General features: G+C 41.7%; 1 protein-coding gene across 1 annotated transcript in view; it reads right to left on the bottom strand.

Moving 5' to 3' along the window:
- Window positions 1-3,772: 3,772 nt before the first annotated feature.
- PLPPR1 (phospholipid phosphatase related 1) overlaps window positions 3,773-19,113 on the bottom strand; it is a 265,947-nt gene continuing 250,606 nt past the window's right edge. Inside the window, exons 5-8 of the mRNA XM_033431209.2 lie at window positions 17,270-17,520; window positions 13,734-13,910; window positions 9,740-9,871; window positions 3,773-4,878 (exon numbers count right to left, since the gene is read on the bottom strand). Of these exons, the coding sequence (XP_033287100.1) occupies window positions 4,846-4,878; window positions 9,740-9,871; window positions 13,734-13,910; window positions 17,270-17,520 (593 nt within the window). The 3' untranslated portion in view covers window positions 3,773-4,845. The remainder of the gene's footprint in view (window positions 4,879-9,739; window positions 9,872-13,733; window positions 13,911-17,269; window positions 17,521-19,113) is intronic.

Genomic DNA, 19,113 nt, shown 5'->3' with positions numbered 1-19,113 from the left:
GGCTGGGCCCGTGAGCCATGGCCGCTGAGCCTGCACGTCTGGAGCCTGTGCTCCACAACGGGAGAGGCCACAACAGTGAGAGGCCCGTGTACCTCAAAAAAAATAATAAAATTAAATTTAAAAAAAATGGTTTTGGGTGTTTGGGTTTGGAAGATGTCTTTTGGGTAACCTCGTTAAAGAAACACACCTATGCCCAGGTGGTTTGTGCGATCCTGACCCTGTCGTGGGTTGGAGACCCACCTGGTGGGGTGTGGGCAGACAATATAAAAGGTTACAGCCGTTGAGTTACCTGGGTTAAAGGCCCGGGATTTTGTTTTTTGATCTTGTCAGGTGGGGCAAAATCCCTTAAGGCAAGTCCCCACTGGAGGTGTGATTGCTGAAATGGGGCAGCCAATGGGATTGACCTGGGCCCATTCTCCTTTTTCAACTTCAGATTTAATTGGCATTAAACAGTATGTCAACTTATAGAGATGCCCCAAAGACAATGGAAAACTTTCTTTCATCGATTTCTTGCAACCCACAACCCGACCTGGGCCAGTGTTCAAAATTTATTAACCACCCTCCTCATTTCAGGAGCATGTAGAATGGTGCTGGGTAGAGCTGGGGAGGAGGCAGGTGAGCTTCATTCAGAAAGAAACCCCTGGTGGCCCGATACAGGCTGCTGCCAGCACAGCTGAACCAGCAGTGCATCCTAACTGGGATGTGATGCTGGGGATAGGCCCAAACTTGGACATTATCGAGACTGCATTCTTGCAGGATTGTGAAGAGGGGGCCGAAACAAAGAAGCCTTAATGAAGCACAGGAGGGAATGCAGAAACGGAATGAGGAGCCTTCAGAATTTCTAGAGAGGATCTTTAAAGCCTATGGGCGTATACAGATACAGCCCCTGAGGCCCAGAGAATTTAAAGATGGTTAATGTGACTTGTTGGTCAGAGGGCCTCTAATACACAAAGGAAAATGCAGAAGGTGGAAGGGGCTTTAGGAATGCCTATGTCTTAGCTTGCTGAAATTGCCTTTAAAATTTTTAATGGCAGGGACCATGTTTAGGGAAAAGGAACAATGGAGAATGAAACAACAGGCCACTCTGCTGGCGGCTGCCTTAACACAGAGAAGAGCTGGACCCCCACAAAGGACTCGGCAAAAGGTAGGGGGCCCCAGGCCCTAAACTTCCCCTGGAATGGTACCCGATAGTGGGTGTCACTCTGGCTTTCTTTCAGTTCTTCACATGTGTAAAACTCGTTTTTGCCCCAGGACGTTTGTACATGCTGCTCTCTTGGCTACTTTCTGTCTATTCATCTCCAACTCATTGTAATGTGTATGTCACTTTAAAGAAGACATAACACTTGCCCTATCTAAATTAGGTCTCCCTTCAAAGCACTAAATGTTTTGTGGTCCTCCTTTTCTTCCACTTGACCCAAAATTCCATAAGGGTGAGAAGTAGGTCAATTTTGTTGCATATTCCCAGTTCTTGGCATGACTCTTGACACATAATAGATGCTCATTAAATACCTGTTGAATGATTGTATCACTCAATCCTGGGATATTTGGACCAAGAACTAGGATGCAAGCAAGAGATTTGATGTTCATTCCAAAATTCCCGTGATAGTAGAAGGGATGACAGTAAATAACAGACACGTTCTAGTACACATCTTGAGTTCAGCAGGGCAAGAATAGTGCAACAGACTTAAGGCAACCTCCTTACAACGAACTGGGGCAATCTGGTATTTGTGTCTGCCTCCAAGACACTTAAACACCCTCGAAGTTCTGGTAGTTGCATATAATAGGGAAGTCAAGGCAATTTATTGGAAACAAAAATGCTATTCCTGTCTCTTCTGCTCTTTAAATCATACCAATAATGTCTGCTCCTCCTCCTGTATATGGCATTATGCCTGCTTGCATTTCTGATTCACTGGAGCTACATACAGTCCTTCTGTCTACTATAGTCTAATTAGAGAGAGCTCTAGAATTTACCAAGAGAGGCACCCACATCTTCATAACTGCTGAGTGCAGTTTCCTCACCCTTATTTCTGTATCTAAATACATTTATCTTTCATTTACCTTCAGGCCCCATGCAAATTCTGTTTATTTCCAAGTGAGTCACAGTCTCCTTCAGACAAATTAAGTGGAACCCTGGAACCTGTCTATTTGACAAACTTGGCTCTGTCAGATCCTATTCTGGGTGCAGAATCAAAGAACTGAAAGATGTCATAAATATCCTCAGGGGCTAATAGTCTCATGAGGTTGCTTATGTCCACACACTATATCAGCCTTTCTTTTGTTTCGTCCTGCTTCCCTCTCACAGTGAGTCAGACTTCTCGGGCTCCTCTGGGCTTTCTTTAAAAAGAGGAAGAAAAGCTCATTGCAGAGTTCATCCTGAGGTGATAGTGACCACTCCTCCTACTTACACAGAGGGCTTTGTCCTGGGTAAAAGGCCCATGTGGGGGGTCTCTAGCCTTATGAAATGAATCTCAAATGGCAGGCTTCCAAGATCAATGTGAAGCCAGTGAAATGACTTGGGGCTAAATCAGGGGTAACACTAAGGTTGCCTTGTCATAATGGGAGGAATCAGACTGGCTCCGTGATCCCAGGGATGTGAGCCCAGAGATGGTCCTTAGTTCCAAGTGCCCCAGTGTCGTGTCCTGTGGAGCATCCCTCACTGAAGTCATCAATAACATATCAAGGCCAGGAAACTGGAGTCTGTGGCCAGAGATCTCAGAACACTTCTAATTGGTTCTTCCAGATCGAAACCAGAGAAAAGAGGAGAAGGGTAACCCTCACTTGGTCAACTTATGTTCTTGGAAATGCCATATCTGGTAGTCAGATATTTAGATGGTCTCCCATTGTGATAAGAGATGGGCAATGTAAAATCAATAGAGTCTGCCAGTATTTTTCAGAATGTCTTATGATCAATGAAACTGAGCTCTCATTGCCGTTATTAAATAATTATATATTTAGAAGATGAATCGCTCTGAAGTTGGGCAACATTATACTTAGGTAGTTTATACAAGATTGGAAGCCTCAGAGCTTACAAATTATTCCTTCTCATAACTAGAATGCATCTTTCTCATGATGTGCTTTGGTCAGCTACAGCATCTAATTATACTCTAATACCTAAGTAGGTAGATGACATTGAAAAACCTCTGAAAAGATGTGGACTTGGTTTGCAGACATTTTGGTGTAGTGGAAAGAATGGAATTTGGAGTTGGGCAGACCTGGATTCTAATATCAATGCTGACGTGTATAGCACCGCCTTGGGGTCATCACAGCTTCTCTGGGTTCCTTGTTTTGAACAACCAGATTATGGTTGTGACGTAGCATCGGGGATGAGTAGGGCTTTCAACACTTTCCTTTCTTGCCCACTTTCCCAACTTTTAGTCAGACTTCACTCAAAAGATGTGTGTGAGTGTATATACATGTAAGTGCAAATAAGTTTAGGCCTGAATGAGATGGGGGATGAGTTTTAGCAGAGGTAACTTTTCCTAAAAATGATTCTGACTTTTTACTGACACCTTAGGAGTATCTATGGGCAAGCTGAAGACAAAGGTGGCTTGCTAGGCATCCAGAATGTGCCTCTGAGTGTCTTAATTTCAAGAATTCTTTTGTCTAAACACACACTCCTTCATGAAAGGACATATCAGTCATGCCTCTATTAGGATTGATCCCATAGGCCTGGAACTGAGGAGGATGAACACTTATTGAGGTCACGTCATTGTGACTCTTCAAATACCTTTGCCCAGTGGATGAAGTTTCAAACAAAGGACACGAGCCAAGATACATTTTGTGATAACTTTTTTCTTTAGAAAAAAAACATGTACAAAAAAAGCTAAGAAGAACCAACGTGGAAGTGTCGAGAAAACATTCTGATAGATACAGACAAGGGAGCTCCCGCTCTCAAGGAAGTTACACATTAGTTATTACCATGCTAGAAAAATGTGATGCAGTTAAAATTCTAGAACAATTAAAAGCCACAAAGTCAAGCTGTTGCTCTGGGGCTCTAGGTTGTAGATGCTCTGATACCCTTTCTGCAAAATAATACTGTGCAAACTGTAAAATATTCATTTTCATATAAAGTCCATACAATATGACCTACAAAACTGAGTTGACAGGGGACGCTGGTACCGGCAGTTTCTTGGGAAAGAAGGCTGCAGTGTCACCTGCCAGCCCAAAGACATAATTGCAAAAAGATCTTGAATTTCTTAACCAGGAGAGGCCATTACCTAAGAATCATACCCAACATTCCTCAAATCCAGGATTTCCTGCCATTGTTTATGTAACTTAGGTGATTTTATTAATATGTTACTTTAACTTCGAATGCAATCACATGTTAAGGAATCAGAAAAAGTTCTTTTTCAAAGCAATACTTCTTTCTACACAATTGATTTTGCAATTTACCATAAACCAACATTGTCTTCCCTGCAACTCAGAAGTTTTTTTTATTTTTAAATTCAAAAATTCTGGAGGAGGCAGCAACTGTGATAATAAAAGATTAAAGTGAATTATTTCATTTCAGTGTCTATAAAACTGAGAAAAGAAGGTTTGTGTACAAATATCACAAAACAACATCAACCATTGAATAAATGTGGTTCTTCAATGCACACCTGAAGAAGAAAATTTTTTTAAAATTCTGGCATAAATATATTAAAGCTGACTAAAAAAAAAAAGAAAAAATCAGGGCAAGCTACATCACTTCCTCATACAAAAAATGTACAAAACATTAGCCTCTAACTAGATAAACATAATACTTGTCTTCACAGTTTGACATCAAGTAACTGTGTGCCTTGAAGTATCGAATTGGAGGGTGATTTAAAAAAAAAAAAAAAAGCAGCTTGTGACACATCAGCCGTTTCAGGTAACTTCGGTCATAGAGGCAGAGTGATTCTGCGAACACAAGCAGATAAAACCTTAGTTGACTCATGCACACATTCTCCCCAGAATATCCTCTTGCTTTTCTGTCTCAAGTTCATTCTGCTCCCGCTCCCTGACATGCTCTTCCAAGGACCCTCGAATTGTTACCTCTTCTATTAAAACTTCCCTGATTTTCAACCCAAATAAGACCATGTCTTATATCATACTTAACTATATTCTATGAAACATTTGAAGATCTAAAAGTAACTTTAGCTTCACCCCACATCTTTTTTTTTTTAACATTGTGGCTTTAATTTTGAACAGTTCTAATCTTTGAAAAATTTCTATATGATATATTCCGAGTCATGAGTTCCAGAGCAATGAGTTTAATATTTTCGGATGCACAGGGGTTTTTGGTTTGAGGTATCTTTGAATTTCCGGAGAATGTGATCTAGATGCTTTTGAAGTTTCTTGATTTGCTTTATAGCCTTGCATGTGGTCTATTTTAAATGTTTTGTGTGTTTTGAGAAGGATTATATACGTGCCTTAGATCAACTTTATTAATCATCTGTCTTTTACTATATTTCATTTGCTTATTACTGAGAGAAGTGTTAAAATCTATGATTGTAGCTTCGTCCACTTTTCCTTGTAGTTCCATTAATTTTTGTTTATATGGTTTGTTCATAATAACCCTTATCTCTTTGGTTTTATATAACTTATATAATCCCACCTTTTTTCAGGCCCAAGTCTTTCTCTTTTGTTTGAACTTAAAACTTCCAGTCCATGGGATTGGTAAATACCTTAAGAAATGGTGGCTTTAGATCTAATTCATTATGGGTTTCCAGATTCCTGTTTGTTTTTAGGACACTAGAGATGTATATTCTTGAGAGTTCAACTATGAATTTTAGAAACTGAATATCCCATATTTTTCAAGGTACTTTTGTCTCCTATATTTGTGAAAATTGAGGTTTTTATATTTCTTGCCATAATGTGAAAAATTTGTTTTTACTTTTATAATATGCTTTCTTTTTTAAACTTTTGGTCAATAATTTGGTCATTTATATGTTTATAAGAGTCCATTTAAAAGTGGGTGGTAAAGATAAAGTAGTTTAACAGCCTAAGATAACTAACTGGGTGACTTCGGGCAGATTTCTTTAACTCTCCGAGCCTTTTCTTTTTTCTATTTATAATTTGAAGTCTATAATATCACTAGTTCTAAATCAAGGGGTGGCGAGCATTAGAATTCCTCTGGGACTATTTTCTTATATGGCTTTGCACCCCAGAATGGCTGAATCAGAATCTTCTGGAATCAGGTCATAGGCATCTGAGTCTTGAGATAGATTGGATCCTTCTTTTTTGTTAAAGAAAAAAATATCATCTCCCCCCTATATCGCCCCGCCCCCATCAGGAGACATGGGAGACTTTATACCACACACAGTGAGTTAACACACTGGCTCATCTCTCATTTCTCTGTTAATATAAACTGTGTTCAACAAAGACAGTTGCTCAACGCTAAGCTTGATTACGCAGGTGAAAGTGGGTATGAGGCCACAGGACGAGGATAGCTCGGAGCTGGTCTCTCTAGGACACAACAGCTCTGTTGCATCACAAAATAATGCTTTGGAAACTCGACCATTTTTGTTCCGTTTGGATTCTGTAATTTTTTACTTTCTGGTTTCTCTTTAGTTTGGGGAAAGATTTTAGAAAATGTACCGTCTCAACTACAGAAGGCAAATACTCAAATTTGAGTTGGTCTTTTGGAGAGGAGGAAAGAACACTGCAGCTCTGGGGCTCCGTGTGGCAAAGGGGAAAGGATGTCTCTGGAAGAAGGGAAGGGAGGGTGAGGGCGTTCCCTCCCCAGCTAGACAGTCTTCTCCTTGAGGCGCTCTAAACAGCTGGATGGACTTCACATGTCAGAATGTGTGCTTTAAAGACAGGTTCATATCTTCTCTCAGATCCCCCTCCCGGGAAGATGGTTCTATCCCAGAAATTACAAAGGAGCAGCTTCTAGTAGAAGCCATGGCTGCTGCTGTTGCACAGGAAGCCCTCGCCCACAGGGGAAAACACAGGGCATATTTATTTTGGAAGAGGTGTAGCTCAGTGTAAACTCTGCCAGCCCTGTGCAGCTCAGCTCACACACACTGTCCCCTAGAGCGTGTTTCCATATTCAATGCTGAGAGTTGTAGATTTCAAAATGGAATTTTCCTTAAACGTCACGCCGTGTGGTGTACAAGAGCAAGCAGGGTCTTTTTTTTTTTTTTTTTTTTTTAGGGCCTTTAGAATTAGATGGGCCTGGGTCTTAATCTTGACTGGGTGACCTTCAGCATGTTAGTTAAACTCTTTTTGCCTTACTTCATCTAAAAAGTCGAATGATAATGCAAATTGCAGGATTATTGTAAGGACTGAATGTGAGGGCTTGCAATAAATGCTCATTTTCTCTTCTTGACCCACAAATAAAGGGTATATCCTCCTAACTACCCATGTGGAAAGCAGATGCTTCGTTACTTGAATATTGTACAACTAGTAATGGAAGGCATCACTTAAGAGGCAATACTTTCCATCCGGCTTCCTGTAGCTTTATTTTGACTAGCCTGCAGAAGTCCTGTTCATCATTACTCATAAACTTCTATTTACCATGGAGTTTCAGATATTGACTAGAGCCCAGTTTTAGGTTCTCAGTTTTGACTAGAGGGTCTAGTTCAGGTTTTGGTTCTGGCTTGCATCTGTCCATCTATCACATATTTATTTCACCCCTAGTGAATGCCAGGAAATATAGAGGGTAAGAAAGACCTGGTTCATATACTTAATCTCTCAGTCCTTGTGGGAGGCAGATATGAGGGGATTACTGACATTAATTGTGAGGGGCAGTCACACCTGGGGCCCTGAGGTCTCTTTGACCTAAGCCTGGTATTCACAAAAGGCCTCAAATTGTGCCCAGATGAGGGGATATACATGGAAATAAACATACATGGACAGATTTGAAAAGTTCAACTACTGCCTGTAGTGAATAATAAACTAATGCATATTTTTAAAGAATTTTTAAAATCTATATTGCGAATAGCAGGTTTTGAAATCAGGTTGGCACCTCATTTTTCAATGTAAGTAGAATCCCCCAAAACATGGCCTGGATGTCTCTTGGCCTGGTCAACTACTACTGGTCCTGAGGGAGAAGAGAGAAGTCTGGAGAAGGCTTCAGACAGAAGGTGATGCTTGAGCAGTGCTGGGTAAAAGGATGGGGCAGAAACAGGGTGCTCTTTGACCAGGACATTCAGGGTAAAGTCGACAGCATTTACAAGGACAGACTGATATGTTTGTGGGACTTGGCAAACATCTCAGCTTGCTTTTCGAATTCACCTTTGTCATTAGTTGCTTCATCTCAAAAAATAGAGGGAACCACTCTGACCTCACCAGGTACAAGAACATAATCAGGGAAGAAAAACTAGGGAGAGTCTATTTCACCATTTCATTACAAGGTTTTGTTATTTAGCTAATTCGTCATTCAACCTGCATTAACTGGCTATATATAAATAAATCAGTAGTAAAATTTTCACTATGTTATTTCTAATTGGACCAAGTCAAAATTTTCACCTTAATACAGGTGAAGGGAAAACGAACAAAATACTTGGCACTGGGTTTAATGGAGAGCCCTAAATATTTTTCCCAAGGTGGAAATAGCTTTTTTTTTCTGGTTCATTAATAAAATTAGACTTCATTAAATGTGAAAAGAAGTAGGATAGTTTCTCAGATGTCTGACAGTTACTCTTTAAATAGTGAAATATTTTATACTATATTGATAGGAAGTACATGATAATTCCAGTGGGAGGAGATTTGCTTCTCTTGCACTCTGTAAAAATGATTTAGTAAGGAAATGCCAAATACAACAAGATTTCGAGATAGACTATTACAGAAAATAAACACTTTAGCAGGACTCAGCTACATGAAAAACGTGTCATGATATAAAAACCCTGTTTTATTATTAGTTATCCCCATTCTGTCTGCTTAAAGAGCTACTCACCCCAGTTTTCCCACTTGCTGGCTATGTGGCTTGGGGAAGAAATTTACTGTTGCTATTTTCATATTCCTCTCAATCTGTGAAATGGGAATTATACTACTGATTCAGTAAGTTTTTGTTCAAATAAAAATATATTTGTAAAGCACCTAGCAACTGTCTCAGGCAAAAGTCAATGCTTTATACCATGTTTCAGGGCTCATTTCAGGTGGCAAGTCTTCTCCGTGGCTTTCCCTGCCTTAGAATAAATTTCTTCTTCATCTGTGTTCACAAAGTACTTCGTGTATCTGATTCAGCATGCCATGTTATGATTACTGATTTATATACACCTTTCCTGATCATCTGTGAGTTCCTTGAGCACAGGACTATGTGGCTAGTTACTCATCTCTGGCATGAAGCAAGGTCCTGGTGTAAATAAGTGATCAGTTAGTACTGTTGCATTGAATTTTTGATGGTCATCAAAACAGATCCAAAAGGATACTTAGTTACCTTTCTTAATGTGCTGCCAGTTTACATCTATCACTGGATGTAACAAAGCATTTCTTTCCAAATGTTGTCCTACTTACTAAATCAAATTGGCCTCCCACAAGGGTTGGTGTAAATTTCACAAGTGTGTTACTACATTGGAGGTCAAGGTATCCTGAAGCAGTTGGGGTTTAAGTTAGACATGACTAAGAACTTCCTGAGGAAGGGCCAAGCCCTGGAAGGAATACAGGATTAATTGAGGGAAGCTGTGAAGTTCTTGAGGGCCTTTATGTCAGATTTTTATTGTTGCTGGGTGGATTCAGTTATGTCCTGTTTTCAGTAGAGAAATGGATTAGTTGACCTCCAAGATAACAGGCCTGGAGCCTCCGGGTTTGGTTTGCTAAAACCACTTTACTGTACCTGTGCACTTAAGGTTTCCAGAGGGCTTTCTATCCTTGGGAAAGCCATTAGGGGTACTCCACGGGGGTCCTCGGGTTTGGGTTTGGAAGGAGATCCTTGTGTTCCTTTAAAGTTATGGACCACACACATTCCCTGCAGGATGAGGGGAAAAAAGATTGGGGTCAGACTGCGGCCGTCAATGCCTGGCCATCTCTGCAGGTGGCAGGCCTTCCCCCTTAGAATGTCGTTGCATAGTGACTTGTGAGCCAGTGGGTAGGGACCATGGAAAGACCTGGGGCATGGTTCAGGCTGTCTGCTGCTGAGCACATTCTAGGTGCTGAGGAAGCATCTGTTTGATCACCAGATGGCCAGGGATGCTCAGTCTACCCCCACTGAGCTTGTTTCCTCACCTGTAAAAATGGGAATAATACCTACCTCATAGATTTACAACAATTAAAAGACATGATGAATGTAAGGCACCTCATAATAACAGCTAACATTTACTGAGGGCCACTTATGTGTCTGGTACTGTCCTGAGGGTTTACCTTACTTCATCTAATCCGCTCAGCAATCTTATAAGGGAGGTACTATTATCCTCTCCAACTTAGATAAGGAGGCACAGAGAATTTAGGTAACTTGCCCAAGGTTACACAGATTTAAACTCCATAGCCTCTAAATCACACCACCACTATAGGATTTTGCCTCTTAACAAGTGCCAAACATACAGCAAAAATGCAATGTTAGCTAGTCTTTAACTCTTACCTAAGATGATTACCCTTAAGTTACTTAGCAAATATTCACATCATTTATTAGTGGCACTTTTATTGCTTCCATTAAAACTCCCTCTCTAAATTACTACCCACTTGTCTTTATTTCCTACTGAGGCCGCTTTATAACTAAGTCTGTTCTAACCGTCTTTTGTCTCTTTCCATACTCTCTTCCATTGTTCTGCATCGTTTTTTCTATATCCAGTGCCTCTGAATCTTTCCTGTAGCTCCTCAAACCCCACAGAACGTTCACATGAATATTCTCTACCTGGCTCTCCTCTACCTTACTCTCCAGCTCTGCTTAAACTTCCCCCATTCAGGAAATGGGAGAAGTGGAGGGTGTAGGAGCTCTGGGGTTGGAGAGAGCAGGTCAGATTCCTGGCTTACTGGCTGGGTGGCCATTGGGCAAGTTACTTATCTGCGAGCCTCACTTTCCTCTTTTATAAAATGAAGATAAGAATACTGTTAGGGCAAGATAAACAAAACAAACACAGAACCGGTTGGTGGTTACCAGAGGGGAAGGGGGGCGGGGGGAGGGCAAAATAGGTTAAGGGGGTCAATTCTATGGTGGCAGATGAAAAGTAGACTTTTGGGGGTGAGCATCTGTATACAGATGTCAAATTATAATGTACACATGAAACATACATTATAAACCAAAGTTACCTCAGTAAAAAACATTGTAAGGGTTGTCCTGGGAGCACATGATTTGGTGTATATAAAGTGTAGGGCATGTAGTAATTGTTCAACTAACCTCCTTCCCCTTTCCCCCACTTTCATCTTCATAAGAAACACAAAACCATAATGAGCACAGGCCACAAATATGCTCCTGTTCAGACTCCCCTTTTTCGGCCTCCTCCAAGTCTCTGCTTTGGAACGCTTCTGTTCTCTTCTACAAGGTCCGCTTCTCCCATTTCCCAGCTTGGCGAGTGTATATGTGAGGTGTGTACATGCAGATACAGTGGGGGACAGTGTGGCCTGCCTCCTAACAGACCCGTTCAACAGCAGGTATGGGTCTTACATAAAGATCATTTGTGGAAAACAAATTTTGACATTCATCATCAATTGGGAAGGCAATACAAGACTTAACAGTAACCAAGTGGTAGGAAAGAGGGCTGCAAGTTACTGAGAGAACACAAGTTTAATGTTAAAGCAGAATTTGTGTATGGGGCCTCGGCAAACACAAAGTTTTTGGATTTCATCCCATAAAGACCCCATGAAATTGCTTGGAACAGTCAGTACCGCTTTTTCTCTTTAGCTGGGGTTGAGCTGGATTCAGGACCGATGAGGACAGCAAAAGTGTTTCTTTGGAGTTCAAGCCTTCACTTATGTACTGTTGATCTCTGTTTGTAAAATCCTCTCTTCTCTTGAAGTCACCTGTATTCTCTCCCCCTTTTAAAAATCACCCTCAGGGAAATATCTTCTGAGAGTTCAACATCTCAGGATCATCTCAGCACCACTCTTCCTGCTGCTTCACCCAGAGAATTTGCATTTAAGTCCCTCATCTTTTACTTTAGAAAGAAAAACTGGATCCATTAAAAATAATTTTGAATTCAAATGGAACTTGCCAGTTAATGTTCTGAGTGAATGCGAGCATTTTCTGTGTGTATCTGAGCAGGTAAAAATATTGGGAAACTCTGAGTTAGAGGTTGGGAGAGGCATATGTGCATTTTGTATGTTGGGGAGGACATACATACAGAATCCCTGTATGGAAGGGGTAGGACAAGGAGCAGTTAGGTCATAGGCCTGTGAAATCTATCTGCGTGAGATGTTAGTCTTAACAGGTGCCTTGGACCAGAAAGGACAGAAGGGGAGGAAGGACATCCAGGCTGTGACGGCTTCTGTCTCCTAGGGGAGGCCTGCTGAATGTTATTAGGAGATTGATTTCATGCACAACATCTGCAGGCCTAGTGATTTACTGTAAATCCTTCTGGGTGTATTTTATTTTATTTTATAAATTTATTTTATTTATTTTTGGCTGCATTGGGTCTCCATTGCTGTGCACGGGCTTTCTCTACTTGCAGCGAGTGGGGGGCTACTCTTCATTGCGGTGCGGGGCTTCTCATTGTGGTGGCTTCTCTTGTTGCGGAGCACGGGCTCTAGACATGCGGGCTCAGTAGTTGTGGCATGCAGGCTCAGTAGTTGTGGCTCGTGGGCTCTAGAGCACAGGCTCAGTAGTTGTGGCACACGGGCTTAGTTGCCCCACAGCATGTGGGACCTTCCCGGACCAGGGCTCAAACCCATGTCCCTTACATAGGCAGGCAGATTCTTAAACACTGCGCCACCAGGGAAATCCCTTCTGGGTATATTTTAAATCCTGGAAGATAATTTTTAAAACTGAACCTCTATGGTATGCCCATGCAATGGAATACTACACAGCAAGAAAAAGGAATTACTGATAACATGCTTACAACATGGATAAATCTCAAAATAATTATGCTGGGCAAAGGATGCCAGGATAAAAAATACATACTGTATGATTCCATTAATATTAAATCTTAGGGTAATCTAATACAGAAGATCAGTGGTTGCTTAGGAATGAAGGGAAAGGAAGGGTGGGAGAGAAGGATGTATCTGTAGGTCAAAACTGGTCAAATTATACACTTTCTATGCCATTTATTGTATGCCTATCATACCTCAAATCTGTAAAAATTTAAAAAATCAATAAGTTAACCAGAACCCTTCTCCAGGAAGTATTATGTCGTTGAGAGGCCACTTACAGTGGAAATAAGATGCCTAAGAGGCATGTTCAGATAAGAGTCCCCCTAAAAAGTCTGGGTGTGGTTAGCTGAGGGTTTTCATATCTCTGAGTGGGATATGCAAGTCTGGGCCAGAGTGGAGTTTCTTGAAATGCTGGAGAAGGAGCTGCCTGCTTGTGTCAATATTTCGTTCTCTGTTCTTCCCCCAAACAACACTTAGCTTATGCTCCCAGTACGTTCTGAACAAGTATTTAGAGAATCATGGTTTGAAGGTATGCTAAATTGCTTCTGCCCAGCCCCAAGGCCAGGGCTGAAGCAAGTGGAGCAAGCCGTCCTTCCTGAAGCCATCCTACTCCTGACCCACAGGGGGAATATGCAGTCATATTTCTGAAAGAAAGGGCACAGGATACTTGGCGAGCAACTGCAACTCACAAGGTTGGGGCCAGAGGACCTTGGACTTAGACTGGAGTCTGGGGAGCCTGACTTGCCAGGATCCTGGGCAGCCTTTCAGAGGGTACCAGCGGGGAAAAAAGTAGAGGGAAGCTGACCTACCAGAAACAGGGCTACAGCAGTGCCCAGGATGAAGCCCGCGATCACATCGGAGCAGTGGTTCCGATACTCGGAGACCCGGTTGAGGCCCATCAGGAAGGCTGTGCAGAGGGTCCCGAGGCACAGCACCGGCTTGGCCAGTCGACTGCTTTTCGTCTTGATTGTGCTTGTGATGTACATCTAGGTTAGGACAGAGACCAGGGAGTGACTGGCAGCCTCTGCATACGGTGTATATACACACATGCACGGACATACACCACACACAAACGGGCCTGTACCAAAGCAAGAACGATGAATGAATGTACATGGGTCTCGGTGCTTTGTATTCTGGTGGGCATGGGAACAGAAATTACAGTGACATGAATGACTGCATAATAATCAGGTTCAGAGCATGCAGTTTTTATGCAACAAACTAAAGAATCACTTGGGGTATTAGGAAACCCAGATAAGAATCTCAGATGCCAAATAAATCTTCTATGAGAATTAATTTTATGGAGAAGACCAGGTAGGTGAGTGGCAATACATTTCACTTTTTGTGTCCTCCATAATCCTAGCGGATTCTTCACACTTTCAATGAATATAAAAGCATTAGTTAATTGACTGAATTAGAACTTGCAAACCAGTGTGTCACATAAATACGTTTCAGTTGTGCTGGGAAGTTGATTCTCACAATCCTTGTGATAGCTTGATCAGCCCTATCCATTCATTTACTCCAGCATGTTTTAAGATAAAATTTTTATGTGGGTCACGACATATAAAAAGTTGGGAAGTCCTGATGTAAGTAAAGGATGATGCAACTTATGACATGTGAGTTGCAGGTTGTTCTTATTCCATTGTGAGGAGCTGGGTAAGACTCCTAATTATTTCATAGGCTCAGTTACCAAATGTGTCCCTTGTGGCTTAGAGTTAGGAAGATGTGCCTCTTTCAAACAAGTAAATACTTTGTTACACAACCTTTGGTGGTGGTTACAAGAAACCACTAGAGGGCGTAATTGATCTATCATCGCTTCTTAACAAGTGTGCTAAATGAGTTTGCAACCCAGAAAACTAGTATGCCAATACTTAAATTACAATCTATGGTGTGCTTGTATGGCCTGAGCACATGTAAGTTCACACAGATGCATTTTAAAGTATTATAGTGGAAACTTAATTTCCTAGAATGATCCTTCAGCGCTGGTGTGAATACAGGAAGATGGGATTTTCTTTGTTACATGTAATAGATACCCTATAAAACTGTGGTTAGATCAGAGTTACATAAATTAGAGCATATCATTACACCATTCTGAGGCTGTGTAGGAAATGTCACTTAACATCTATACTAGATATATTTAAATTTAGTTTTTTATGCTTCTATATTGTTTTTTAATTAAAGCCTTTATAAATCTTTCCTATAAGATTACAAACTTTTTTTTGTGTGTGTGGTACGCGGGCCTCTCACTGCTGTGGCCTCTCCCGTTGCGGAGCACAGGCTCCGGACGCGCAGGCTCAGCGGCCATGGCTCACGGGCCTAGCTGCTCCGCGGCATGTGGGATCTTCCCGGACCGGGGCACGAACCCGTGTCCCCTGCATCGGCAGGCGGACTCTCAACCACTGCGCCACCAGGGAAGCCCAAGATTACAAACTATTAATAACATGGGCCTGTGGTTAGTTAGTATTCTTCACAGCATTAACTAGTACTTAGGAAATCCTTGTTGAGTAATTTCTGAAAGCACACATAATAGGGGCTCGGAAAAATGTTTACACAATTGGAATCTTGTATCAGGGTTTCTGATTATAGTCTGTCTGTGGGGCATGATTTGAATTGGATTATATCTGAATCCTTGAAAACGTGCTATATAAGCATCTATTCTGAGTAAGATAACTTCTTTCTTCCCAAGAGAAATTTATATCTCACTTGACAAGACAGTATTTTTTGATGAGTAACAGATTTATTTTTATAATGGTGTTGTAAAAATTGATTTCATACAACAATGACTTGAGTTTGATAAAAATACAGAAAAAGGTGCAAGAGTACATTGCTTCATATGACTTAGGTCCTAGATAATCTAAGATACAAAGCGATTATTTTGAAAACTGGAAACTATGCCAAATGCCTGAAAAGACTTTGTTTAAAAAATACCTGGTGTAGATTTCTTTGGGGGGTGGGCAGTAAAGCCAAGAAATCTCACTGAGCTAAACTGGTCTGTTTGTAAATCAGACTTATGTATTATTTATGTTCATGTTTCCTTAATATGGGGGTAGCTGAAATCACTTTTGATATGTATTCATTAAAGAGTAGATCTAAAAGAAATAATTAGACTTATTTTGGAAAATTGATCCTACAGATGTTATCCTATAAATTGGACAAAAAAGCGCCATTGTTTTAAAGAGAATATTCAGCAATTTCTTTCAAACTCTACTAAGTGGACCAGACCTGTAGTCAGTCACCTTTACTCCACCCTGAATGTATGTATTTGGGGCGATGGCATGGACACACTTCCATCAGAAGCAGACTCAGGGAGTGCAGTGACTGTCGTTGAATGAGAGGGGACATGCTCCCTGGGGGTGGGGCGAGGGCACACCCAGAGTCTCTGGGAAGACTGTGTAGTTTGAAAAGGGGTCTTTCCTCTGCCTCCTCCTACCTCACCTTTCACTGAGAATCACTAGACTAGTCACACCCTGAATATAAAATAAGTTGAAGGAAAAGGGGTGTTTTCAGCAATAGTCACTCATCCACAGGTAAATACACATGATATCCAGGAGTGGAACCTTTGCACTGATCCCTCTACTTCTGTACGCTTGGTTCTAAGGAAACAGAGGTCAGAAAAAGGTGAAATGAAGTCATTTCCAAAGTGGATGCAATTAAAGAGCAGGAAAAAAAGATGGACACCATCATTTCTTTTATTTTAAGATGTGAGACACACTTTGGGCTTTCTCTGTGATGAGAGCAAAAAGTTTAGAATATTATACCCCAGTGGGGGCAGTCAAAACTTGTGTGACTCAGGGAACAGTGAGAAGTAAACTTGTGGGTGTTCGGGGTCTTTTAGGATCACCCATCTGTCCTGGCAAAGTGATGAAGAGTATTAGGAGGAGCAGAGGAAAGCCATGTCTTTATCCGGGTTTGCCGCACTGCCCGGGCAGGCGTTCACATGAGGCACACACCTGCAAATTTGTAGACAAGTGTGAGAAATGTGTGCTGTTCTAGAAAAACCAAAGCTTTGGCAAAGAGTGCTGTTCTGGCCAGTGAAAGAACCCCATACCCGGTGCCAGGAGCCTGGGCCTCCGCTCTGACTCTGTGTTCTTAGCTATTCTCTGGGCCTCAGTCTCTGCATCTGTAAAATGGGAGGATGTGACTAAGTGATTATCAACAGTCTTGCCAGAATTAACATCCTCTGGCAGGTCTTAAATTGGGATGTTGAGGGTGGGGGCAACAGCATGATATAATAAAGGAGAAACATATTGTAACATGACTTTAAAAGTCACCAGAAGTAATGAAAGAATGGAGGGGAGCGTGGCGGAGAGACCCATCACAGCCACAACTCCATGTGGGTCATACTCACCGTGGCGTATAAGGCGGAGTAAATGCTCAGAGCAGCATGTTTGGAGGGAAAGGACCTCCTAGCCTTCTCTATCACTTCCAGGTCCCCAGTACAGATGTTCCCGTTGTTGATGAACTGGTGGTGTGCCCGGCAGTCTGCGCTGGTGTAGTTGGGCTTGCACACTGTCAGGAAGTACGGCGTCAGGTGCCCCGTGACCACTTGTCCAGCGTTTACAAAAATGTCAGTAGCAAAAAGCCCAAAAGCAAATACCCCTATGAGGAGATTTAAAATAATTAGGAAAGGTGACATACCCCATCGATTGGTTTTGTCCCTGAGAGAAAAACAGCGGTGAGAGTCCATGACAACCTATCAGAAAGGTCCTCCCTAGAGTCAAATTGTCCCCTCACCTTTATCTTTCCAGGGACTGGTGCCTGCTTCCCAAACCACTGTTTCTTCCAAATTGGTGCAGTCACGCTGCTGTTAGCATTTCATTATTTTGTATAAGTAAATTAGAAGCAGCATGTGCTAACGGAAAGAATTTGAATTTTGGAGTCATGTAGAGCTGGGCTCCAGACCCACCTCTGGTGACTCGTTCACGGTGTAAGTTGCTGACCTTCTCTGAATCTTGGTACCCTTATCACAAAGTGGTTGGGGGGAGTGATACCTCAGAAAGGAGTTGGAAAGATGAAATAAAATATGTGCAAAACACCCACTGCGTGCCTGGCATTAAGTAGTTACTCAACATTAGTTCTCTTTCCTTCTATAGAAAATATCTTCCCCCTGGTCCTGTTGGAAATGCAGATACTCCTTGGAGGAGTTATCATGGCAGGTGAGAGAATGAGGTTGTTAGAGAGTCGTCCCTAAAAGAGAGAAAAAGATCACTTTAGAAACCTTGATTGAATTGGATGTTTCATTGGATGTTGGAAACAGAAAACGAGGAGGAAGAGTGTTAAAGATGAATGTTGTTGACTGTATCAAATTACCACAAACGGAGTGGCTTAAACCAACACAAATGTATTGTTTTACAGTTCCGGAGGTCAGAAGTCCCAAATAGGTTTCACGGGGCTAAAATCAGAGTGTTGGCAGAGCCGTGTTCTTCCTGGAAGCTCCAGAGTCGAATTCATTCCTTGCTTTTTCCAGCTTCTCGCCTTCATTTCTTGACTTGTGCCCCTGCTCTCCCCCTGCCTCCCCAGCAGTCATGTCATACGAGCTCTGCTTCCATTGTCACGTTTCTTTCCGTGACTCACTCTCTTGCTTCTCTCTTATAAGGTTACATTGTCTACCCGAATAACCCAGGATAATCTCAAAATCCTTAATCTAATCACACATATAAATTCCTTTTTGTCATGTAAAGTAATGTATCCACAGTTTCTAGGGGTTAGGACATAGACATGTCGGAGCGAGGAAGGCGTTATTTTACCCACCATGCTGACTTGGCCTGCTTGGCCAAGAACCCCGTGGGTAGGCTATATTTCCTGGATTTTATCTGTTCTCTGGTAAATTCCACAGGAATATAGGATTACCCCCAACAAGCTTGAACATGAATAAGCAGAATTCCCTATAGGAAGTTTCACTGTGGACCTTTCAAAGCCTATACATACATCTATAGATTACCTGTGGACTGTTTTCTGTTAACTATATCAAGAGCAGCTGTGCAGAGCCAAGGTACATACAAGTCATCTGAAGAGATAAAGAAGACTTTTCAAGTGCGACTCAATTATGGGAGAAGTTGGCAAGTGTGAGAGGCAGCGTTAACCCTTGCAAATGTCAAGGATCTGCTATATTTTCAATTAAATTTCTATCCAATTTTGACTTCCATATTCAATGTCTTGAATCTGCAAATTGTGCTGACTTCAGCAGCTAAA

This window comes from Orcinus orca, chromosome 6, assembly GCF_937001465.1.
Source record: "Orcinus orca chromosome 6, mOrcOrc1.1, whole genome shotgun sequence".
Classification (NCBI taxonomy): Eukaryota; Metazoa; Chordata; class Mammalia; order Artiodactyla; family Delphinidae; genus Orcinus; species Orcinus orca.
Note: the sequence above shows the minus strand (reverse complement) of the source record. Positions and strands in the feature narration are given on the sequence as shown.